At 35.9% G+C, this 27336-nt stretch overlaps 1 protein-coding gene across 5 annotated transcripts in view; it reads right to left on the minus strand.

Annotated features, from left to right (window-relative positions):
• Positions 1-2997: 2997 nt before the first annotated feature.
• Positions 2998-27336, minus strand: part of KIF13A (kinesin family member 13A) — a 78886-nt gene continuing 54547 nt past the window's right edge. For 2 of the 5 annotated variants that reach the window (XM_083359353.1, XM_083359351.1), the window contains 14 exons: positions 26742-26841; positions 25805-25931; positions 23429-23484; positions 22554-22678; positions 21290-21466; positions 19236-19328; positions 18937-19089; positions 18251-18328; positions 17293-17337; positions 16527-16638; positions 14723-14859; positions 14160-14264; positions 6615-7650; positions 2998-4468 (listed from right to left, as the gene is read on the minus strand). In XM_083359353.1, the coding sequence (XP_083215479.1) occupies positions 4191-4468; positions 6615-7650; positions 14160-14264; positions 14723-14859; positions 16527-16638; positions 17293-17337; positions 18251-18328; positions 18937-19089; positions 19236-19328; positions 21290-21466; positions 22554-22678; positions 23429-23484; positions 25805-25931; positions 26742-26841 (2622 nt within the window). In that variant the 3' untranslated portion in view covers positions 2998-4190. The remainder of the gene's footprint in view (positions 4469-6614; positions 7651-14159; positions 14265-14722; positions 14860-16526; positions 16639-17292; positions 17338-18250; positions 18329-18936; positions 19090-19235; positions 19329-21289; positions 21467-22553; positions 22679-23428; positions 23485-25804; positions 25932-26741; positions 26842-27336) is intronic. The other 3 variants (XM_083359355.1, XM_083359354.1, XM_083359352.1) reach the window with 2 other exon arrangements.

The raw sequence follows: 27336 nt of genomic DNA on the forward strand, positions 1-27336 counted from the left end.
ATGGAGTAGGCTAGATGGGTGACCACAAAGAAGTGTCTTTATAATAACAGTATCCAGTTTACTTTATGCCCTTTCCACAAATATGTACAGTATATGGCACCCACGATGATGTTTTTCAGCATCAGATTAAGAATACTAAAAATACTGTTTTTAAATGGCATTTTTATAGTTGTTAAACCTCTAGCTGAAACAAGATTTCTCTCCTTAATAATTGCATTGGTGTGTTGTATTTATATCTGTAGGTACAGTCATGGCTGAAATTGTTGGCACCCCAGAAATTTTTCCAGAAAATCAAGTATTTCTCACAGAAAGGTATTGCAGGAACACGTTTTGCTATACACAGGTTTATTCCCTTTGTGTGTATTGGAACACAACAAAAAAGAGAGGAAAAAAAGCAAATTGGACATAATGTCAAACAAAACTCCAAAAATGGGCTGGACAAAATTATTGGCACCCTTTCAAAATTGTGGATAAATAAGATTGTTTCAAGCATGTGATGCTCCATTAAACTCACCTGGGGCAAGTAACAGGTGTGGGCAATATAAAAATCACACCTGAAAGCAGATAAAAAGGAGAGAAGTTCACTTAGTCTTTGCATTGTGTGTCTGTGTGTGCCACACAAAGCATGGACAACAGAAAGAGGAGAAGAGAACTGCCTGAGGATTTTGAGAACCAAAATTGTGGACAAATATCAACAATCTCAAGGTTACAAGTCCATCTCCAGAGATCTAGATTTGCCTTTGTCCACAGTGCACAACATTATCAAGAAGTTTGCAACCCATGGCACTGTAGCGAATCTCCCTGGTCGTGGACAGAAGAGAAAAATTGATGAAAGGTTGCAACACAGGATAGTCTGGATGGTGGATAAGCAGCCCCAAACAAGTTCCAAAGGAATGCAAGCTGTCCTGCAGGCTCAGGGAGCATCAGTGTCAGCACAAACTATCCATCGACATTTAAATGAAATGAAACACTATGGCAGGAGACCCAGGAGGACCCCACTGCTGACAAAGAGACATAAAAAAGCACGATTACAGTTTGCCAAAATGTACTTGAGTAAGCCAAAATCCTTCTGGGAAAACATCTTGTGGACAGATGAGACCAAGATAGAGCTTTTTGGTAAAGCACATCATTCTACTGTTTACCAAAAACGAAATGAGGCCTACAAAGAAAAGAACACAGTACCTACAGTGAAATATGGTGGAGGTTCAATGATGTTTTGGGGTTGTTTTGCTGCCTCTGGCACTGGGTGCCTTGAATGTGTGCAAGGCATCATGAAATCTGAGGATTACCAAAGGATTTTGGGTCGCACTGTAGAGCCCAGTGTCAGAAAGCTGGGTTTGCGTCCGAGATCTTGGGTCTTCCAGCAGGACAATGACCCCAAACATATGTCAAAAGCACCCAGAAATGGATGGCAAGAAAGTGCTGGAGAGTTCTGAAGTGGCCAGCAATGAGTCCAGATCTGAATCCCATTGAACACCTGTGGAGAGATCTTAAAATTGCTGTTCGGAAAAGGCGCCCTTCCAATAAGAGAGACCTGGAGCAGTTTGCAAAGGAAGAGTGGTCCAAAATTCTGGGTGAGAGGTGTAAGAAGCTTATTGATGGTTATAGGAAGCGACTGATTTCAATTATTTTTTCCAAAGGGTGTGCAACCAAATATTAAGTTAAGGGTGCCAATAATTTTGTCCAGCCCATTTTTGGAGTTTCCTTTGACACTATGTCCAATCTGCTTTTTTTCCTCCCTTTTTTGTTGTGTCCCAATACACACAAAGGGAATAAACCTGTGTATAGCAAAACATGTGTTCCTGCAATACTTTTCTGTGAGAAATACTTGATTTTCTGGAAAAATTTCTGGGGTGCCAACAATTTCGGCCATGACTGTATATATAGCATTAGAAGCTTCATTCCCCCCAAAACAGAGCTCATAACTACCAATTGAAATTGCCTATACAATAATATATCCCATTTACAAAATTAAGTGACCTTCTACCTGCATATACCAACCATTCTCTCAACACACACACTTTTCCCTCCTTCCTTTACAGTATTCTAGAATGGAAATAGCTGCAGTGAAAATGGAGATGGTACATAAATGCGTGAGGCAAGAAGAAAGGTAGATAAATAAGAATAGAAAGACAAGCTGTTTTTAAATGTTATAAAAATGGTTCTGTTCACTAGACAAGCAACTGGCTATAACCCTCAAAGCTATCCTTGTTTTTCAGGAAAGAAATGTACCATCATTTGTACGTCATGCTTATACACAACTTTTTTCATAGGCTATTTATTAGATATGTGAAGTGCTCTGATGTGGAAGAGCAGCTGCCTGTGTCCTTTAATGCAGCTGTATCTTTTTTTAAAAAAATATGTGTTTATCTTCCATTGGTACATGTAATCCTGGGAAAAGATGTGGAAGTTGCAGACAAGTGCTATTGTTTGTGCTCTGAAGCAGCCCTGTAGAATCACACCTAAAGCAGCTCACAATCCTAATATTTATGCATACTGCAAATTCTAATCTTTTTAATATTGCTACAGTGAGTAGGACTGAGACTTGCTTTTTCATGAATAGAACAAATGATTATCACTAGTTCCTCCCATACTCCTTTGATGCTGATAAGGATCCTCCTTGCACTTTTCAAGTGGCAAAAGGAATAGGGAAAATTGGCAAAATTACTTTCCTTCTCTCTCCACCAGCAGAAATCCATAATTTTGGACTCAATTCAATAATTATGTATGATCAAGAAGCTTTCATGTATAAGCTGAAAGCTACCTGGTACAGAAGACCATATGCATCATAATCAACATGAAGAATGATTATTTTGCAGAGGGGATTGATGAAATTATCAATGAATTTACTTTACGTCTTTAATACTTTATCTTCTTCAAAAAATGTTTCCAGACGTGTATAGAATATGCTAAACTTTGAATTACTGAACAGTTTAGTTAATAAAATGCTGTGTTACAGAATATAAAATCAAATAAGCAAAAACATTTATAAAAATCTGAAGTAAACACTCTGTATTCTAACACAAATGTTCTGTACCAATTAAATACAGTATAGCAGAAATAGAATATAAATTACATTCTTTACATTAATTGCAAAATACTAGGAGTTAGCTTACTATACATATAAATCAAACAGCAGTAGCAGCAGTTTGCCCATAAGATCCCATTATCTCAATTACTTTCTAAAAAGTGAAAACTACAGCAGGCCATTCATATTTCCTTTTTCTTGAACCATTTGCTACTTTACATATACCCAACATAATATCTATACATGGAATAATTCCCTAAAACCCTCAAAGCATAATACAAGTTCATATAAAAATATATTTACAGATAAAATCACCTCAGAACATTTTATCTAAATCTTGTCACATAGCCAGCAACAAACAGTGCATTTTTTTTGTACTTGTGATGCTGTACTGCTATTTTCTTTCTTGTGCCCATGTTTTTAAAAAGCAGTAATACTGTTCTTGCACCTAAAATGCCTAGTTGGCATGTACACACACAAAAATGCCATATACACATTTAGGCATTTTAAATATTTCCAATAAATGTCAAGTTGACACAGTGGCAGGCCCATAGGAAGACAAAACATAAAATCAAAGTGAAAACAGTATCTTCAGTGTTCATATTAAACAGAAGACATATGGTAGCATGGTGCCTCATATTAATCTCTACAAATATGGCACCAAGCTGTCAGTTAAAACATATACATACCCATTAAACCATGATATAAACAGCATGTGTATTACTCTTAATACAAATTCTTTGGTAATTAACATGTTGTAGGTTTTCCCTCAAGATGCATATTTGCATCCCATGACCTTTCCACCCAATAAAATATTCTGTATAAAATGTAACCCAATTTGTTCAGTAACATTCAGTAAAACTCACAGTTTTATCTACAAACAGTGCATTGATATACATCCATTCTCAATCCAATTGAGCTCAATGGGGTACATATCCAGCTTATGATATGGGATTGTACTCTAGTGTGAACCACATTTGCCTTTCAGGTAGGCAAATAATACACAGTCGACGTAGGTTGTCTATTTTATTTAAAAAAAAATCACAGAATTATATCCGTGGTTCAAACATTCAATCACATATTAAAACTACAATTGTTTTAAAAATGAAAACTGTTTTCCCCCCCAGTGACATGTGCAGCAAGTGCAAAACCAAAACCTACTTCAGTTCATCCAAGATTTCCTAATCTCCTGTTTTCTAGAAAAAGCAGAAGCTGCTGCATCTCCTGATTGACAGAAGGCTTCTGCTCTGAGAGACGATGATCCTTGAAATGTTGAACTCTTCAACTTCTCCACATTGGACAATACCTGAGATTGTGAAGTTCTACTGCGTAACTTTACTTGAGCTGGTGATTTAGCAAGGCATTCAGGACGAACAAATATCCCATGTTGTGGCTTGCAGTGGAAGTACTCTCTGCCTTTTACAGTTCCATCATGTTTTCCTTAAAACAAATACAAGTTAAATTATCACCTTGTCAATGCTGCAATTTTAGTAAGAATTAGATTGAACATCTGAAAATTTACAGTCAGAGGAATTTATTTCTAGAACTATGCAAATATTCATTAAAATGTTATCTTCTCTGGACTGAGATTCCCCAGCTAAAGGAACTTTTTTTTGCGAATAACCGTTTTGGTAGATAGTGAATTTATCGCTGAGGATGTCTCTGTGCAAGTTTATAATTCACTCTACTAAGCCAACATGAGAGAGCCAGGTTGCCATAGCAGATAAGTGTCAACCTTAAGTAAGAAAACCTGATTTCTAGTCCTCTCTTCTGGCACGAATCCAGCTAGTTGATTTTGGCCAATCACTCATTCTCGCAATTCTAGGAAGAAAGTACCAGCAAGCCCGTTCTGAAAATGTTGCCAAAAGAACTGCCATGTATATGCCCATGTAATCACCAGAAGTCAAAACTGACTTCTATGGGTTTGGGTTTGGGTTTTAACATAGCTTTTAACTATTGTATTATATCGGGCATAATTATTTAATCTTTTTTAACTTTTGTACTTTGTATTTTGATATTTATTGCCCTGTACACCGCCCCGAGTCCTTCGGGAGAAGGGCGGTATAAAATTTTTATAAATATAAATATATAAATATAACAAAGAGATGAGGGTGTCCTCGAGTAGCAAGTTTCCTTCCTCTGGCTCCAGTGCATGAATTTGATCTGAGAGAATTAATTCCTCAAGAATTTAACTGACTCAGGGAAATTCCAGTTTAATGGACTAATTGGTGAAAAGGAGAGTGCCTACTATTCAGAAGCAGCCTTACAAGCCAATATTAGGAATGTTTTGAGGACTAACTTCTTCAGCCACTAAAAAAAAAATGGAGTATTGCAGGGAGCAAAGATGCCTCAAACCTGGAAAAGAAGCCAATATTGCGTTATTACCAAAGGAGGGTCGAAATGTCCTGAGGATAAAAAAAAAAAAAGCTTTAGCTCCCTTTTTGTCAGTGAGTGTTCTGGTGAGCCTCCTTTGGGCCTTTGATTCTTTTTTCCAGGACCTTTGATTCTATTTCCATTTCTCTAGGCCAGGGGTTTGCAACCTCGGCTCTTTTATGACTCATGGACTTCAACTCCCAGAATTCCTGAGAGTTGAAGTCCATGAGTCATAAAAGAGCCGAGGTTGCCTACCCCTGCTCTAGGCTTACTAGAAGCCCAAGACAAAAGAAAAATGGTATTTCCCAGTCTTCTAACTCTGTTTTGCTAAAGAATATCCTTCACATAAAGCAATTATTCTGACAATATTTTGCATTCAATATCAAGTCATTATTTTGACATGCTGTCAGGGATGTATATTCTACTGCCCGAACAAAAGAAATCATTGGCATTTTTGTAGCAATCAACTGTTATGGCAGCCTGTAACAATATTTGATACCTTTTGCACTCATTTAATCAGCGATCAGGAATAATCTCACATATTAATTGTCAATAATAAAATGCAATGTTTGATGTCAGATGTAAACTTTTAAAATTCATATGATCAATTTTGATTAAAATGGCAAAGAAAATCAATTGCAAATTCAACTTAAATTTAAATTATAAATTAGAAGGTATAAATGAAGGTTACTTTTTTAAAAAAAAAGTTTGCAGCAAATTATTTCTTAATGGTTAAATAATTTAAGATAACCCATAAAATACATTTTATGTAGCAATGAATTGTTGCACCTAATATAACAATGTTGCTGAAACTACGTTAAGGTTTGGTTACCATCTAGTGACAAAAGGAAAGATTTGGTGGTGGGGGAAGTATTATTGTTATTATATGTACACATCTGTGTGTATAAGAAAAGCTCAAGATAACTTCAATATTAAAAATACATTTCCTAAAACATGACACCATGCAGAAGAGACCATGATTACAGAAGGATGGAATAACCAGCCTCTTAAATTTCAACTTTAAGTCACTTTAAGTCTATTTTCCACACATTACTCCTCAGTTATTTTGATCTTCATGGTGAAGAAAGTTGTGATGTAAACCAATGAAAATAGTATGTTGCTAACATCGCATTTTTTGATTGTCTGATGTTGAAATAATATTAATATTACTAAATAACTGGCTGGTACAAGATTCTAAATAATGAAATCTTACCCATTTGAATGTGTAATTCAATGCCAACCCAAGTACCAGTTGAAAAATCCACAGGACCAATGTATCTTACTGTGCCAGTCTTATTATCATCAACGTATACTTGCTCGCCTACTGCCAACCAGTAAGGATGTCCTTCAGAAATAGTATCTTCAGAACCTGGGGCATCTAAATGACTTTTTCCAACGAAATCACCTGCTGGGAGAGAATCTGCACACTGTTGGCAATTGGAAGACTCTTTTTCTCTGGCTTTCAACAAAGGATTTTCACAACTACTTGACAGGTCGTATCCCACCACTGTGGATTCCAGATAGCTCAAAGTGCTATCTTGGTCATGAACATTTTTTGAGAAAGGTATGACAGAGTTCATTCCAGCTACTAATGACTTTTTTTTTCTGTTAGAAGTTATACTTGTGGAACATTCAAATTCTTTTGCATCATCAACACCCATGAATTCTGTAAATGCATGATCCTCAAAAACATTTGAAATGTGCTCAACTGTTGCTTCTCGAGATGGAAATTCAATATCATGTTTGTTAGAGGAATCCAAAGAAGAACACTGTAACCTTGGAGCATTTACATTTGTGCTTTCAGACCCTTGAACTTCTGTTGCTAAGGCACAATTTCCTGTGATTGGCGATACCATTTTTTTACATTTAGCCAAGTCCCTTTCTGACTCTGAAACTCCTTGGTTTGATGATTTTAAAACATGTGTTAGGTGTGCTACAGAGTAGTCATTTGAATCCAAATCCCTCGTTTGATTGGCTAATTGGTCCGTGCTTTCACTACATGGAATAAGCATATCCGATAAAGTTGCATTAGAGGCACTATGAGAAAAGTAGCCACTTGTAATACTGCTTGTGGTGGGGCTACGAGATACTTCTTTCTCAGTAACACAAGAGTTTGTACAATCTCCTTTAGTGGATAACCATTCCTTATTTTCCAGACTAGCATTGTAAACACTGAAGTCAGCAAATTCCACAGGCACATAAGGTTTCTTGTTATTAATCTCCAAATCATCATCTTCCTCAGAGTCCTGCTAAAGGATAAGAATAAGACATCAATACTCCTACATTTTAAAGGAAACGTAAGTCATCAATGAACAAGGCATATGATTAATGCCTAAGTAAAGAAGTTACTGTGATATTGTTTAGTTAGCATGAAGTGAGAACTTAGTGTAATGCTTCAACAATTCTAGTAATCTTATCATTTCAAAACTAGTAATTTATTATATTAGATAAAACAACATGAATAATAACTATTTACTTCATTCATAATTATATTGGATTGTAATTATCTCAAACTATAGAAGGCAAGTATTACAACTGATTTAATGAAAAGGTTACTTTTGTTAATTTTATTATCATTAAATGCATTTAAAACTTTGGGTTATGGCCGTTTCCAACATGTAGAATCAAGAGAAAAGCACAATTTTCTTATATTTTCATAAAATTATAAATGCCTATTATATGAAATGGAACAAAATGAAGCTCATTGTAAAATATTTACATTGTGAACTTTCAAAAAAGTTTAATATATGTTTGAAATTCTTTTTATCAATAACAATAGTGGGTACTTCCCCTTAAATTCACTTCTAATAAAGAATAACTTTTTTATCATACGTTAGCCTTGTTACAATGAACTAGGAAAATAATGCTATTTTTCCAAATACTAAAAACTTCCAGGCATGAATTTCATTTTATTTTACTTTAGTGGAACTTATTAGTCTTATTTTTTAAGAGCATCTGCTATTCATATTATTCTCACATGTGTTTTTTGTATTATTATTGCTATTTACAGTTGGGATCTAAAATGCTGTATAGAGCTTATTCAGAAAATGGCGTGCATCCATCAAGATGTTTGCTATTCTTTCAGTCCGCATCATACTTGTTTTAAAAAATATCCATTCTGATTTAACAGTTTGCCAGGATGAATCAGATGGAATACAGTATGGTTTAAGAAAAGTGAACATGAAGATATGTGGTGAAAAACTAAGTTCAGATTCTAGCATCTAAGAGTTTGAATAATATCAAGTTCTAATTTAACATCTATTATTTCATTCTGATTAAGCTACTATCATAATATGGATGTTAATATCATTCTCTAAAAATACAAATCTGTTAACTGCATAGATTTGTACCTATACATTATTTATTAAGCTAGCAACACAATAAGAATTGGTGCTGGAATTAAATGAAAACAAGCAATTAACTATCACATATAACCATTAGCACAAGTGTATCAGGATGCCATTTATATGAAATATGGAAAATCCAGGGGAAAAAAATCTAATATAAATGCCTACACCTTTTTACAACATACCCATTTTACCACTTTATGCCCAAATGTATTTTGTACAGAAGATCACAGTTTTTAAAATCTGAATTATAAAAGGAATGCAACGAATCAGGCATTCCTAAAACTATAATATTTAATGGGTATTCAGATGCTAGAAAAGCTTCCTTTTTTCCAATGAAATTTTGTTTTGCAGTTTATAGTTTCAAAAGCAATGCACCCTCGAAAAAATATTTTGCAGTGCTTAAGAAAAAAAGTCTTATTTAAAACATACTCAGTTCCTGGTGAATACAAAAATAAGACCTAGCAGTTTTCTGGACAACAATATAAATAGTCTGCCATTACCTTCTCCCAGGTTAGTTCTTTCAACATCCTAATTTAGCTTACAGTGTTGCTCAAGATGCATGGGCTTCAATTTTCTGAATTCCACAGCATGCTGACATGCATTAAATTTGCCAAGGCTGAAAAACACTGTCCTGGGGCCTCCTAGTTCTGTCCTATCTAAGTACTAACCATGAGAACCCTGGTGGTACAGTGGTTAGAACGCAGTATTGTTGGCTAACTCTGCCCACAGCCTGGAGTTCGATCCTGATGGGCTCAAGGTTGTCTCAGTTTGACTTCCAGCCTTCTGAGGTCGGTAAAACCTGGATTGTGGGGGGCAATATGCTAACATTGTAAACTGCCTAGAATGTGCTATAAAGCACTGTAGAGCAGAATATAACTTGGGGTGGTATATAAGTCTAAGTACTATTGCTATTACTAACCAGAACCATCATGGTTAGCTTGGCTAGGTGCTACCATCTAAGCTGCCCTAAACTGAGATATTACTTATTATGGCACTATGCAAAAGATCAGTTGCTAAAAAAAACTAAGCATTATATGAAACAGTGTCTGGCAATTACCAAACACAGGCAATCAAGATAAAATGAATGTTCACAACTGTCCTAAAATAATGCGTAATTTTTATATGGCTTTACAACCCATCATTATTGCAAGGAAATAAAAATCTACACAAAAGCTTCTATAATGACAGAAGACATAAATTATACCTTTGGCCACCAAAGCAAATTACACCCAGTAATCTATGGTTTAGACCCAGAATTTGCATTGCGGAGTTATTCTTTGTTTCTACAATATCACTGTGTATTTTTGATAATCAGCAGCAGCTATCAACAGGTAATTTTCATAGTATTGATGCTGCTAATTATAATCTCTAAAGCTCCAAACAAATTTGCCTGCCTCAATATGAAGGCACTACTGTTAAAGAGACTTTACTGCAGTATTCAGATATCTACTACTTGATGGGCATGGCAGATACAATCCCAAGCTAGAAGTTGCATTTATATGCTGTGTCAGCTTTAGGAAAAAAAGTTCAGACTTTCTCTTCCAATCTGGCCTTTTGAACAGGATCAGTAATAAAGCTTAGTTAGTTCTTCTTTACTGGGTTTTAACTATTTTATATTTTGTTTTTCTCTTGATTATTAGCTATCCTGAGTGTCCTATAAATTGCAGGCTGAGGCAGAAATTAAAATAGTAGTGGCCATGCTCTCCTCAGATGGTCGTTTAAACTGCAGGAACAATTTTCAGGGGGACTTAATAAAAGTGAAGTGAGAGATCATTTTTTAAAAAAATATTCAGTTCACATATTAAGTTATGTTTAAAAGTCTAAAAATATGTCCTTTTAAAATAATTCCTAAATTTATAAGTTTTTTTTCTGCAGAGAGCAATGCAAATAATGTAAATTCATTGTAAGTTGCTGTTTTTAATTAAAAACATAATTTGAATTAATGGCCAAATAACTTTAGCTAAATGAATAGAATTGGCTGTATATCCAAGAATGCTCAGTTAATTTGTTCAGTAGATCACAATACAATAAAACCTTTGCAAGATCTGAAACTACTTTTATACACTTTAATATCATTCAGTCACTACTGAATCTTCTGTTGCTCTCCAGATCTCAATTCTCTATTATCACTGGGAGGGGATTTTTGTTGTATTTTTAAAAAATACATTATGATTGTCTTAAGGCTTAAGCATCATAGATCTTGTGCTGTTTTCTAAGGCAGCTTCAGAAAATTAAAGCAACGTTCTCTAGTCAACAGTCTCGCTGCCAAGTGATTTTTGGACAATACTGATCACTTTACCATGATTAGTATAACAGACATTGCTATTTTCTTATATTTCCAAAGTTACACATTATATCTATCGATTTTAACTATCTGAGCACGTCAAAACAACACCATGTAATCTGAATACAATACTAGACTCCATTTTGGAAAATGTGTCAGTACTCAAAGTAGTTTGAAACAAACATACTGGCCAAACTTCAGTCATACTGTTATTAATATTTATTTCAATGTCTTAGATCCAAATAATCTATAAAATGGGCTCACCATTCAATAGACTTTTTAAAACTAGTCCAAAATGGTCTAATCATTTCAGAATCTTCTTGTCTTATCCTTCATTAGCTAAGTTATCAAAAAACAATATATCCAATCAATGTTCTGGAACAAGGGGAAAATTCCTGGCAACTCTCTTCTACTCTGAAGAATCCTTCCAGAGAAGAAATAAAAGCCAGGGGAAAATTAGTTTTTGGCAGCATTGTATCAACAAGACAATAAAAACCCACACGTTTTGTGCATGAAGAAAGTGGTTGTACTTGATAAAAAAGTACTGAATCTTGACCAAGATGTTATTTGATGAATGCTTTTAAATAAAAAGGGAACTAGGCAATTTGTGGTATGGGCTATAATACTTAGCTATCTATAAACCTAGTATGACAATTTAGGACAGTGGCTCTAGATGAATTTAAGTTACACTAGATGTTTACATAATAAATCTAGATTTTAACGTGTTCATTATTACCTTTGTTTGAATGTCATAGGGATAGTACTCATAATAGTTTGCTGGTGCACGCATCAGATTTTTATATTAGTTTAAGAATAAAGGGTTTATCAATATTCATACCACTGAACTCAAATCTTCACATGGAATATTCAACATATTTATTTATGAAATTTAGAAGCCATTCAACTCCCATAGGATTCTGGATGGCTTACACTAAAAACAGAGAACATTAAAAGGAAACCTCATAGATCTCAATCTTAAAATTGCAAAAACATGGCTATATAACAAATGGATAACCTCGCTTGTAAAAAATATCTTTTTACTGTATTGCTGCAACATCTATTGGGCATTTTATATTCAGCTTTTACTTTCAAGTTAAGCATTATATTCTGAATTACGATGCAGAAAAAGTAAGCATGGCTAGATCACTTCAGCAAGAAACTGGCTTACCAATGTAATGGGAAATATAGGTAGTCCTCAGCTTATGACCACAATTGAGCCCAAAATTTCTATGGCTAAGTGAGAAATTTGTTAAATGAGTTTTGCCCCATTTAATGACTTTTCTTGCCACATTTGTTAAGTGAACCACTGCAATTGTTAAGTTAGTAACATGGTCGTTAAGTGAATCTGGCTTCCCCATTGATTTTGCTTATCAGAAGGTTGCAAAAGGGAATTAATTACATGACCCGGGATATTGCAATCGTCATAAATATGAATCATTTGTCAGACATCTGAATGTAGATCACATGACTACGGTATGCTGCAATAGTTATAAGTATAAAAAATGGTCATAAGTCACTTTTTACAGTGCCACTGTAACTTCAAATGGTCACTAAATGAATTGTTGTAAGTCACAGACCACCTATAATCATATGTATGCTATAGTCCTCAAACCCCGGTCCATGAACTGGGCTGAGCAAGTGGCAGGCAAGTGCCCGAAGCTCCATATTTGCAAGCAGTGTGCGCAAAACCATCCCTCCACCCTCCTGCCACCATGCCGGTCCACGGAGCTGCAAAGATTGGGGATTGTTAGTATAATAGTTTAAGATAATGGAACGCAACTGAAAACATAGGGCTAGGATTTCTAAACAAGGAAGAGTAAGCATTTTAAGCATTCTGGAAGGAAGTTTAGAGTTGATAAGCCCTAAAACAGATTTGCCACAAGTTTTCTGTTTGTTTTCACCAAAAAACAGAATTGGGAAACCTCTCAAATTCCAAAACACTATACAAAAAGTTCCTGGTCTTCTAGAGCAAAGGTAAAGAGGCGAAAGAAAGGACCTGCTTCTTGAAGGACTTTTCACTTCTCCCTCTGCCCCATGCCCCACTTCATCCTTTATTCGGTAGAGTCCCTTGACTTTCTATATAATATTGTCAAGGAATTAAAAAGCCTGTTGTGGAGAACAGAGCAGGAAAATCTATTTTGTCACCCTGTTATGTGTGTCAAATCTGGATTCTGCCTTCTATATTTTATTGAGTTGGCCCATGCACGCATGAATGCATGCACATATACATAAATGCACGAATGAGTGGCAAACCTGCTCGTTACATGCTTTTAATACTAACTGTGCTCAGTCTAAGGTAAGTTATCACTGTCCATTAAGTTCTCTGAAAATTAAAAATGAAAAGTTGTAGAACACTGGTAAAAGTTGAAATCAGTGCCAATTTTTCAGGTTTCAGTCCTAGTTGGGGGGGGGGGGGGAATGAAGAAAAAATCTTTAAATCTTACCCTTTTTATATCCCTTTTTAAAAATGGAACTATTATAAATAAATTGTTAGGCATATGGTGTTAGCCTACAATGTTGGGTTGAAAATATATTAGCCATAATGCTATGTCTTTAAGTTGTTAATTGACCAATGGGTGTGTAAGTGTTCTCATGGCCATAAGAGGAAGCTAGGAACGTAGCTTCTCTCTCTCTCTGAATTCACTGCTTTCTACTGTTACTGTTTTTGCTCTGCTGTTGGTTTACTACTGTTGTAAACCTGAACTGTGTATTGACCTCTGGACCGGTAAGAAGACTTTGTAGTTTGGATTACTCCTTGGATTGTTGCTATTGTTTATGATTTGGACTGTTTATTTTTTGACTGTGCATTTTTGTTCTTACACCACCTCAAAAGTAAACTACTTTTTGTTTTTATAACTCAGTGTATTCTTGTGTGACTTTTACTGCTCTCAGTACCCTTCCTTGTCTGTGCAACTCCTTGGTAGCACAAGGAGACCTCTGCACAACAAATTCCTTAACATAAATGATCAACCTAAAACATCAATATATGGATTTTGTCACTTTCGTAAGCACCACCATGCAATAAAAAACACTGTATACATGCATTTTCCCTTTATAGCTGCAGCATAAATGCTTATTTAGAATGACCACCAGGCTTTAAGTCAGAAATGAATGCAACACTTACAGTCTTTGCCTCTTGTATGCTATTGAGTTCTAACGGCATGCTATTGCCATTATTTCCTGACAGCACAACACAATCAGCATTATATACCTGAGATGATGACATGCTCTGCAAAGGTTAAGATACACAAAACATCACACAAAGAAAACACTGACACTGAACCATGCATATTAGTACAACACAAAAGGGTTCTTGTTCTCTTCTTAAAATAATCCAGGCATGACAGTTAAATTAATTGTAGAAATTCATGCAAAACGAGCTTTGACTTTAAAGACATTATTTCAAATACAACGATACAATATGACAGCTCAGGTTAAACATTTATACATGCAAACATGTTTAAGCTAAAATACAAGACATGCAAGAATGTTTGCCAAAGGGAGGTGACACAGAAATAGTACCCCATTTAATAAACAGACCCAAGTTTTAAGACACAATTGCAAATGTTTCATATCATAGATACAAGCCGTTAGCTTCTTCCTAGGTAAAAATAACTACTATCCACATATAAAGTCTAATAGTGCTATAGAATGTTGCTAAAGTCGAAATTTCTTCCTACTACTTACCTCTTTGGTAAGCAGAGGTTGCGTCTCAAGAGAGGCCTTTTTGTTCTCTTCTTTTACTGGCATTAATGGTTTGAAAAATTTGGGTGGTTGTGGAGAGAAAGCTTTAAACGGACTGATACCTGATGTGTGTAGATTCTCTGATTGCAAAATAAAAACACCACAAACATTCATTATTTGAACATCCACTGAAAAATAAATAGGCAAATGCTGTGAAAGGCAAATAAAGCTTCACAAAGTATTTAGTCCTGAGTTTACTATTCATCACAATGTCTCTAATGGTTTTGTTCTTGAACTCACAGCACTGTTTATTCAGAAAACTAACAGAGGATATTGAATGAAGCAGGATTATTTACATTTCATAGGATTCCTTGGAATAGATTCACTAATCCTATTATTCATCCAATCATTCTATTTTAAAGAAACACCTCTCTTTACTTTCATACGGCATAAATATGCGTTCTTCCTATGCTTCCCTTCTACAGAATTTCCCGCTGTAGAATTCAGAGAAATTACTCTCTTTATAGTAATGTTGTTATGCCAAATGCATTATGCACTAATGGCAAAACATAGAATAATTTACTAAACAATGAAAAAGGTTTGAGGTTCTCAAACTCAAATGAATATGGAGACTGCTTTATATAAAATGTGCTAACCAATGGGGTGCATTCATACACATTGGAAAAAGCAACAAGTATAATAATATATAATTAATTGTAAAATAAGTAAATTCTTATATTAAAATAACATCATTGGTGAATATTAAGAACAAAAATACATTGCCTACTATAAAACAGTAAAATACTGATAAAGTTAATGAAATAATAAAAAGGATTGTTTGTATTTATTAATTTAAATGATCACCTTTTGTATCTATTTAAATGGTCACCAATAGATTGTCTTTTACCATTTCAAGTGCTTTAGCAAAAGACTAGGATAACAGTGATGAATCCTTTTTATTATCTCACTAACTTTATGAGATAAAACTGTTAGTACATAATGCCTGGATGATGCGTTTCTTGGCTGGATGAGCATATGAATGTAAAACTTCCCTTAGTTAAAGGCATAGTTTAAGTATTAGTCCTCTGGAGTCCTACTGATTGATTTCTGTACACATAAAAACAACAGATTTAAGATCAGAATATAGTAGCTAGAAAACTGGATCTAAACCAGAGATGGGATATGGAAAAATCAAATACAGAACTTGAGAAATCTGAAGGAATAGCAATATATCAAGGTAAAGTAAGAAATAGGGCTATATACCACTTAGGATTCAAAGAAAAAAGACACTTTGGAGTATCCATGCAATATCTATTTGCAACTCCTTACCCCAAATGTATATTTTCCTGTCATTGTGCTGGAAGGCAGCTACACAATCTCAAGAAAATACAGCTGATTTTCAGAGTTGCAGACTTATGCTAGGCTAGGGCAACACATCTGCATGTTTTAAAAGACCTTTTCAACTTTGAATCTAAAATCCTGTATGATATGGCTTTGTTAAAAAAAACAATTGACAAGTAATGACTTTCTATGTTTAGCAACATTATTTCTTGAAAAGGGTTCTCTATTAAGGTTATTGAGAAAATCCTAGAAAAACAGATTAATCTGGGAATTCAGAGTGTCCTAAATCTGCAGCTGTGCAAAAGATATTGTTTGCTTAGATTACAACAGTATAAAACTTATCTGGCCTTTATAAGTTGCACGTGAAACAACTGCAAGAGCATTTATATTTCACACTATTAATTTCTCTTTCATTAGTTTATAATTTCATCAATAGCCCAGTAAATGAAACAAAAGAAAACCTTACCACTGTTATCTTTCTTTTTATGAGGTGAATCTCTTGGCAAAGTACCATAACATGATATATCTTGATAACTAGAAGAACAGTCTATGACATCTAGCTGGCCTTCCAGCCAACCCTTGTGATGTAAACAAAGAAAAAAAATACATTAATTTTCATGTACAATAGCTACATTTTCAGTTGCTTTCAACAGAAATTCCTCTTTCCTATATATTTTCTACATCACTGGTGGTTTGGGGCATTATGGCATGTTTTATGATTGTACGGATTTGGAGCAGTTAATACAGGGTCCCCAAGCCCCAGGCCATGGATGAGTACCAGTCCATGGCCTGTTAGAAACCAGGCCGTGAAACCTACGGTAAACTGTATATGTGAGGGATCTAGGTTGTGTGCTCCTCCTCCCCCGCCCCCTGGAAAAATTGTCCCGGATGCCAAAAAGGTTAGGGACCACTGAGTTAATAGTGATTAATATTTATCATTATCCCATCCAAATGACAAAACTTGCCTACCTAGCATACTTGGTACAATTTACACTGTATTTATCTTTATAATTTTTCCCATCAATCAAGAGAAAACAAATTTTGTTGAACTTAACATTCAGATTTCTTTTCTACTCACTGATACCAAATACTTATTCTAAACAATCTACATTTTTCTAAATGTTGATATACATGATTTTAAATGACATCTATATAATCCTGTATTAAAAATAAAGAAAAAAGGATATTCATATTTTCAAAAGTACTAAATATATTGCCAATAATTCAAGTACCTTATCTTCATCACAGCCAGAAAGATCTAATCGACTAGAAGATACCTAAAATAACAATCATAACAAATTTTAATCTAATGAATGTTATCAACCTCCTAAGAAATTACAGTACATTCCAAGGCTATCTACCACCATGTTTTGACACATGATACCAACATCCATAGCAAACAAATCTTAATCTACAATTTATCATACATTTATGATTGGTTTTTCTAAACACACTTTTCAGTGTATCTACCAAATAGTTCTTGAATTTATTAAAAATACAACTGAGATTTCCAAATGTCTTTTTAAAACATTTAGTCAACTGACATGGACAACCACTGAAAGAAAGATTGTAGGTGGCTTAGAAAGCAATTTATTTTAAAGGTAGGGGGAAAGAAATTTCCTACTACTTAAACCATTTTTCCATTCCATAACTTAATCTGGATATCAGCAGGACCACCTTTCTACCCAATGCCCATCCTCTTAAGAACGAGCAAAGTTAGTATATACAGGTACCTTCAACTAAACAACATGTTATGGGCTGAATCCTCTGAATCAGCACTTTCCCTAGGATCTGTATCCCAAATCTGTTGTAATTCAGAAAGGCTTCAAAAAAGCTGGCAGACACTGGTTGGAGGCAGTTTGTGGACCAGCTGGATGAGATATAACTGAAGTTTCTGTTTTTCTTGTGCATAAATGCTTTATCCTTTTTATTCTTGTTATTACAATGTACTTTTAATCCTCTGCAAGCCACCTTGAGTTGCTTTGTGATTGGGCAGACTTAAAAACTGAGTAAATAAATAAAAATGCCCCAAATAAAATTGTAGATTGCCCCAAACAACTAGCAGAAATCTACTAATTTTACATTTCAGGAAATGCCCATTTATTACACAGTGTGGATTTACACACATTTGACTACAACATTAGCATTTACAGTAATAAAGAAATGCAACATCTTAGAAGATAATCTTACATTATGAACATTTGGTGTGCTAATACTCCTTTGTAGATGTCGAGTCTTAGCAGAAAGAGCTTCTTTAACTGTCACCGCCTGTGTTAAAATAAAAGGAACATGATGAACTCTACTTCCTTTAATAGAGCTAGGCAATTAACAAGCAATATTGTATGTTTATGTATCTATTTAGAAATAAGTCTCCATTCTCAGTACATATATAAAGATTGCAACTTAAATCACATTTCAGATTAAATAGGAGCTACATTTATTTATAAGCATGCTCTTTCTTTGCTTTTGCTTAATCCAGTGATAACCATCTTTATTATCTCGAGATACATCAAGGATCAGTCATAACTTTACAAATGTATTTCAAAAAGTAAGTTTTTAAGGTGATCTGCCATCCACCTAATTCCAGAATGATGACAACATTAAGGAAACATTTGGGATGTGAAGTGCTTCAAATCAGATGCAGGAACAATGCTTTGGAGGGCTCATGGGTAGGCATGCCACACCTGTCAACACCTCTTCACATGGTAGCCATTCACTCCCATGAAAATGCATTCTTGAGTAAGGAGGCACCAAAGCATGCCTTGGCCTGTCTCAAATACAAGTGCTTCTTTAGTTGACCTTTTCTGATTCAGATTCAAATACGGCTCATACCTAAAAACCAAATGCAATAAGCCTAAAGCTTTTTTCCTATTCACCTGTCTCAGACGTTCAAGACTCAAAATATTCTCCACTTGTAATACCCCACGTATATATTTTTCAATGTATGTTTCACCATCAGAGGTACCCTCATTTTCATTTCTGGCTGCCATCAGAGCTAGAGTCTCTCGATCCTCAATTTCTTCTGTGGCCTAAAAAATTAAAATTTTGATTCAATGCAGGATTGCAATTTTAGATTTAATGCAAGTCTGTCTGCGACAAGATTCATGTCGGAATGACTTAGTATGAAAAACCAAATGGTATTCTACTTTCTTGATAGGAGCATAGTTGTATTTACCTTTGGTATGTTGGATACTATTTCATAGGTCACACCACAAGCATACCATATATTTTTTAGAGATATTCTTCGTTTGAGACTTTGTGTAAAACTCTAGGGGGAAAAAGTAAACAATAAGTGAGCCAATTCTCTAAACTAGTGTATCAAATATATATTGAATATCTCTTCTCAAATCTACTTCAGGCACAGCACATATATGAACTTTTAGAAAAAGTATGGGGTCTTTTTTCATATGGTTCAACACACAGCAATCACTTAAGGTTCAAGGTTTTGGTTATGATCTTTAAGTCCCTACATGGCATGGGTCCGCGATACCTCGAGGACCACCTGCTGCCGGCATCGACTCCCCTCCGCCCTGTGCGCGCCCACAGAGAGGGCCTCCTCAGGGTGCCTCCTGTCAAGGAATGTCGACTGGTGGCCCCCAGGGGGAGGGCCTTCTCTGTGGGTGCTCCGGCGTTATGGAACCAACTGCCGGTTGAGCTCCGGATGGCATCAGACCTCCGATCCTTCCGTCACGGGTTGAAGACCCATTTATTTGAACTAGCGGGTCTGGCCTGATGGGGGTACATGGGTTTTTTATAGGCTTGTTTTATTATTCTTGTTTTAACTTGGGCATTGATTTAATTGTATTTTAATGTTTGTATTGTTATTTATATTTATGCCCTGTGAACCGCCCTGAGTCCCTTTGGGAGAAGGGCGGTATAAAAATCTCAATAAATTAAATTAAATTAAATTAAGTCCACGTGAAATTCTTTCAAACTGCAAAACTAAATGGGAATGTATCTAGTAAGTGGTAGAACATAAAACGGTTAAGCGTGATACTAAAGCCCTTTTGAACTTTTCAAGGATGGAGAAGATTTAACTATAATGTCAAAAATGCATGATGGGAAATGGCCATCATCATTTTGTGTGTTTCCAGTATCAGATGTATTTGGCCTTTTATCTCTCTGACATAGCTGCAAGTTCTAAAATTATTGCATCATAGATATAGGAACTGTTCAAATTACCAATGCAAATGAAAAGGAAAACTTGTGTGCAAAAATACTCTCGTAGAGACTACCTACTGTATACAGGTAGTCCTCGACTTACAACCATATGTTTAGTGACCGTTTGAAGTTACAATGGCACTGAAAAAAGTGACTTATGAACGCTTTTCAGACTTACAACTCTTGCAGCTTCCCCAAGGTCAAAGTTTGGACACTTGGCAAGTGGTTTATGATGGCTGCAATGTCCCAGGATCTTATGATCACATTTTGTGACCTTCTGACAAGGAAAGTCAATGGGGAAACCAGATTTACTTAACAACATGTTGCTAACTTAACATCTGCAGTGATTCCCTTAAAAACTGTGGCAATAAAAGTTGTAAAATGGGCCAAAACTCATTTAACAACTGTCTAGCTTAGCAACAGATATTTGGGGCTCAGTTGTGGTCATAAATTGAGGACTACCTGTTCTTTGTTCAATTATAAAATTACTAAAGCAGTGAAATATAATACTGAGGTTTGCTTGGTAATATTTACTTTTGAATTAAACTACAGATGGAAATGGAAGAATACTGAATAGATCTGCTTCCCATTTTCTAACTTTAAAGGTAAAGGTTCCCCTGCACATGCGTGCTAGTCGTTTCCAACTCTAGGGGCCGGTGCTCATCTCCGTTTCAAAGCCGAAGAGCCAGCGCTTGTCTGAGGACGTCTCTGTGGTCATGTGGCTGGCATGACTAGACGCCAAAGGCGCACGGAATGCTGTTACCTTCCCACCGTAGTGGTCCCTATTTTTCTACTTGCATTTTTATGTGCTTTCAAACTGCTAGGTTGGCAGAAGCTGGGACGAGTAACAGGCACTCACTCTGCTACGCGGCACTCGGGATTCGACCCGCCAAACTGCCGACCATCTGATCGACAAGCTCAGCATCCTAACCCACTGAGTCACCGCGTCCCTTTTTCTAACTTTACTATATCTCATTTTTCTTTCAACTGCTAAAATAATAAAATGGTAAAAAATATGAGCAAAACAGAATGTATGGAAAGATCTAGGGAATATAAGACACCACATACCTGCTTATTATAAATATTAGCAGCAATCCGTTTACGTAATACCAGTTCCATTGCAGCAGGATGGCTGAGTTGGACTGTAATCTTGAGAATCAAATATATTCTCTCATTTTGAGGTGTTACCCTATTTAGGTGGACTGAATCATGTACAGAAGAATCCCAGGCTGCAGTGGCTGAAATCTAAATGGATAGTTTGGTTGAAGGTGAAATAGAAAACTCACCTCACCTCGATGAGGATCCAAAGTGTAAAGATATATTTTCTTGAAGAAAATTATTTATCCTAGATAATGAAGTGTACATTGAGACAGGTAACAGAAGACTAAAGCAACACCCCATTTCCTCTTAAAGTTGAGGTGGCTGGTGCTAGAATTCATAATTATGCTTCTAACAACTGCCATTCTAAGACCACTCCTACCAACACTGACAGGCAAACTACTTGTATATAAAATGAGAGCTAATCCCACTCCCTTCTAAAACTGATGTTATCTAGTCTAACAAAGCTCAAGAGAGCCCCAAGGACTCGCAGTTCAACCCTAAACTACAAATATTCTCTTGTTTTGTTGACCTAAATGCTTTCATGTTTACCACATCTTCATTGAAAAGTCTGGGCCAAGTGGGAGGAGCAACTTAGTTTTAGAATATCCTTCTCTACTATAAGGAAAAATCTCTTTTTCGTACTTTTACATACGTAAAATATGTATGTAAATGAACAAGAAAAATATGCTATCACATTTCTTATTTAATTTAAGGTAATACAAACCCATTTGGATTACAGTGAAGCTCTAACTAATGCAGCTTTCCTGAATTTGGTGTCCTCTTATTAGAAATACCACTCCCAGAATTCCGAACTACTGACCATAATATCTATAAATTTGAGGAGTTATAGTTTGAACGTATCTACCTAACAGAATATTAATGAAGTTTAGTCTACATCTTATTTTCCATAGTAGTCAATAAGATGTTCAAGAACTGAAAGTGAGTTCATTGGTATTTTGATGCAGATTAGTTGGGGAATTATAACAACTAATAATTTAATATTTATTTATTCATTCAACAAAATGGCTACAGTAATAGGAGTTAAAAAAAACTAGAGGATACTCTATAAACATCTATATGTTAAATTTTATTCTTGAGGAATAAGTCTAAGCAAAACAAATTGTTCAACAAAGAAAATGCAAGAAATGAGTATTGAAGATTTGAATGAAATAATATTAATCATGTAACAGATCACTAGTAATAGAACCAGAATAACCATAAATCTACTTACCTCATCCTTACTCTGCTTTATTATTGGCAAATAAAAAAACTGACTTCCATGCTCCTTTGGTAGTATTGAGTTCACTCCAGAGGCATGTGGGCCTATAAGCTGTTCATTGGCACTAAGATCATCAGCTACCAACAAAGAAAATGGAACTACAATTAAGGCAGGACTAGCTTTAAATTCTACCCAGGATCATGTGAGTAGAACTGTAACAACAAACAAAAAATATAAAATAAATCCAAAATACAAATTACACTGCTGAGAAAAAGATTTTTGCTTTATTGGCAATCAATATCAGCCACTGGATTCTTAAATGAGGATAATGACTGATAGGGGGTTATTCAAGTTACTTTTAGTGCAATCTAAATTTATTCACAATACCTGATAAAACTTTATTCAAATGTCTGCAATATCCTTCCATGTTTCATCTCTAAGTTGCAATTAAATACAGCAAAATATATGCCTTCAACAACAGCCAGCTTCTTGCTTAATTTATCACCCACCATTATGAACAAACTGAAAACCTACAAACAATTTTTGAATAGATTTTGGCTTTTTAAATTGTTGTTATGTTCCATAAGCTACTTTTTTATTTATAAGACTTACCATAGTTTATTTTGGTAGTATGGTACTGCCTCAGCAGAAACAACATCTAGATGACCTATATTTTTATTAAAGTCCCTAAGCATATCTTCTCATATTTTAGAGGAATTTTATTGCCCAAGACTGGATTGTTCTCAACACATTCAACAATCCAATGATGTATTTCCCAAAAGTCACTTCAAGTCCAAGGTGCAATTGAAAACTATTTTTCGATGCAGTACTAAACTGTATCATGAATATCCATAGCTCTATATCATGAATACCAAACTGGAACTTACCATTTAAATCAAGAAAAAGTACAGGGACATGTGTTTCCATTCCAGGAGGTGGGACCCTAATAACAAAGAAATATATCAATCAATAGATTGAATCATAATTTGCAGAGATATTTTAATGGTAAATTAAAGCTCTCCTGGGTTTGAAGTGGCAATGAGGCATGCCCTCCTCGAGGGGGCGTCCTTGGACCCAATACTTTTTGGTAACTATCATCCAGTCTACAATCTTCTCTTCTTGGACAAGGCTGTCAGTCTGCAGATATGGGAATGACCTTGGGAGATGGGTGAAGAGACGCTGCCTAGGAAACCAGCAGAGAAGAGCGGGCATAGCATAGTGGGCTAAACAAGAAGCACAGAAGGGACCCTCCCTAGGTTCTTGGGCTGTAAATGTGATGGTGGGGCAAATATAATTTCAGACATGCGAAGTTCTGTTAATGTAGCTTTATGATAAAGCAGAATTCACTTATTTGCTCGTGTTTCCTGTCTGGTCTACCTGGTAAGGCTAGCATCAGCTGTGGAAAACCCTGGAGGAAACAGGTTATCTAGACCTGTTTCAGATCAGGTTTCAGGCCAGGATATAGTACTGAAGCAGTTTTAGTCACGCTTGTTAATGATCTGTGGCAGAGGCTGGATGGTGATGCTGTATCCATCCTGGTGCTTCTTGATCTTTTGGCTGCTTTTGATACTGTTGACCACAGGATCTTTCTGAGCTGATTCTGTGGGATGAGGGGGATAGGAGGGACTGGACCTATAATAAAAACATGCTATCTCCTGACCTTAGAACAGTAAAGCATCTCTAACTTAAGGTACTCAATAGAACTTTCTCTTGGAATAAATCCACTGAATAGGTTAAATCCTGACAATATCTTGATGCCAAATTATTTAAAGTTGTAGGTTAAAGCCAGCACTCTGAAAGGCAATTAGAAACTTTGGGGCCACCAATTCAGGGCATGCAGCATTGATTTAATGTTTCTGGTGACTAAGGTAAAGGTAAAGGTTTCCCCGCACATGCGTGCTAGTCATTTCCAACTCTAGGGGCCGGTGCTCATCTCCGTTTCAAAGCCGAAGAGCCAGCGCTTATCCGAGGATGTCTCCGTGGTCATGTGGCCAGCATGACTAGACGCCAAAGGTGCACGGAACGCTGTTACCTTCCCACCATAGTGGTCCCTATTTTTCTACTTGCATTTTTACGTGCTTTCGAACTGCTAGGTTGGCAGAAGCTGGGACGAGTAACAGGCGCTCACTGTTATGTGGCACTCAGGATTCGATCCGCCAAACTGTCGACCTTCTGATCGACAAGCTCAGCATCTTAACCCACTGAGCCACCGTGTCCCTTGGTGACTAGTGCTGGCTAATTTGTGGCCTGATCTAAGTTTTCACAATAATTCTGGAACTTCAGATGAGATTTGACAAGTTCATCAGATTTCAGCGACATTCTCAGGTGCCCCCCACCACTCATTTAGGTAATAAGCCATTAATGCCTCAGACCTGACATTCTACTTCTACTTCTTTTTTCCCCCACTTCTTCCTCTAAATTCATCACAACAGCCTTAAATTCTAATAGTTTTGGAAATCATGATCTTTAGATCCTTATAAGACTATTTAGACAATGCAGTAAGACTTTAACAGTTAACAAAGAATATACTTTTGCATTCATCAACGCTACATGCAGAAACTGCTATCATCTTGAATTCCTTGATGAAAGACAGAGCAGAAATCAAATAGTCTGGATAAGTCTATTACAGTTTGGAAAGAAATCAAGGCCTCACCCAAAAGACACCCCCCCCTTTTATTGTATCACGTAACAACAAGGCTGTATAATAGGTTGGACTGAGAGTGTGCGATTAGCCAAAGCCATTCAGGAGTGAAATTCCCAACTCCTAGTCCAACACCTTACACCACACTGGCCTGAATTACAGCGTAAAATAAATCTAAATTTATAACTTGTCTACTAAACTGGTGAAGGAGGAATTCATTAAATATATTAAATTAATTAATTAAATATAAATTTTATTTGTCCCAAATTTCTATTGCAATCAGACTTGGAAAAATTATTCCAAAGATACGTATTAAAAAGCTTTACCATGCCTAACTGCACCATTAGAAAACAGAGGGGAGAAAAAGAGATTAAGTGAATTATTCTTTATTATACGATGATATATTACCCTATTATAATTGGGTTCCTTCTCTTTGGGTTTGTATTACTTTATGTTGTGAACTTTTTTCAGAGCATCAGCTTGATGTGATATAAAATTTAACATTAAAAAAAAATCCCACACACATTGTAACACAGCAACCTCCTATCCCCGCAATTTGATACTCATATGAACTTATTTTACACTGAATGTGCAATGTGATGCAGTGATTCTCTCCACCTACCAATTTGCAGGAGCACCTGGAATACCACTGTTTGGTGCTGGGACCAGCACAGCATTTCTCTCTTCTGTGAGTCCCACCCATTGTTCTACAAGCCTGGCTTCTCTTTCTATGTCATCATCTGTTTTCTCTATAAGGCAAAGTAATACATGGAGAAGGCAAGAGACACCATATCGGAGGCAAAATCCTTAAGATACAATACATTTTGTTCAACATTGTGAGGAAGCATGGCAGATTATTTTTAAATTAACAATGGACAAAAATCAGCTCTAACACAGCTCATGAAAGGGTACAAAGAAAAGCAACTAAGATGATTAGGGGGCTGGAAGATAAAACACATGAAGAAGGGTTGCAGGAATTTGGTATGTCTACTCTAGTGAAAAGAAGGACTAGGGGTGACATGACACCATGTTCCAATATTTTAGGGAGTGTCACAAAGAAGAGGGTGTCAACTTATTTTCCAAAGCACCAGAAGGCAAATCAAGAAACAATGGATGGAAACTAACCAAGGAGAGAAGCAACCTAGAACTAAGGAGAAATTTCCTGACAGTGAGGACAATCAACCAGTGGAATGGCTTGCCTTCAGAAGTTGTGGGTGCCCCATCACTGGAGGCTTTTAAGAAGAGACTGGACATCCATTTGTCTGAAATGGTATAGGGTCTAGGGGATTGGACTAGAAGACCTCCAAGGTCCCCTCCAACTGTGACGATGAAGATGTTGTTGATGATGATGATAATTTCTGTCACTGAAGTAGCTATCCAGTTTCATTTTATAATAAACTAAACAGCATCATGGTAGCAGTATTAAAAGTTCTCTTTTAACTATGTAATTTTCAAATATTAAAATAAATATTTGTAGGAGACCATAACAGCACTATACACTATCTGCAAACAATAGAAAAGGGGGTTATAAAAGAAGCTAAGTCACAAGGCTCACAAACCTTGTTTGTTGCTGATTTTTTTAATTTGCTCATCTAAGTATTCTTTGCGTTTTATTAGCGCTTCTGACCACTTCTCCCTCACACAATTCAAATCTTCCTCCTAGTGGGGAAAAAAAACATATAGCTGAAATGATAATATACATATTTAATTTTCTACAGCTTCAGATTTGATTGGAGAAGATTACTTAATCATTTTGATTATTGATACAGGGAAGAATAAATACTTCAATTACAACAGAGTCACAATAAATTGCCCCAAAAGGCAAGCTCGCCCAGATTGCAAACAGCAGAGAGAAAGAAAAGCTGGAAAATGCATCAGATTGATAGAAATATTTATTTCAAATTCATTATTTTAAATCTGTGATTTAAACCTAAGCAGGAAAGTAATGCAGCAGTCAACAAATTATTTGCAGCACAAGGAAGTGTCGATTAAATCAATATAAGAACCCTTAAAACTGCATCAATTCTTTCATAATTCGCTCTTACCAATGCAACTAAACCAGGCATGTCAAACTTGCAATGTCATGTGACGTGGCACGACGTATCACGACTTTTTCCCCATTGCCGGCAATGGGGAGGGCACAGTTTTGTCGTG

The sequence above is a fragment of the Vipera ursinii genome (assembly GCF_947247035.1).
Source record: "Vipera ursinii genome assembly, chromosome: 3".
NCBI classification, from domain to species: domain Eukaryota; kingdom Metazoa; phylum Chordata; class Lepidosauria; order Squamata; family Viperidae; genus Vipera; species Vipera ursinii.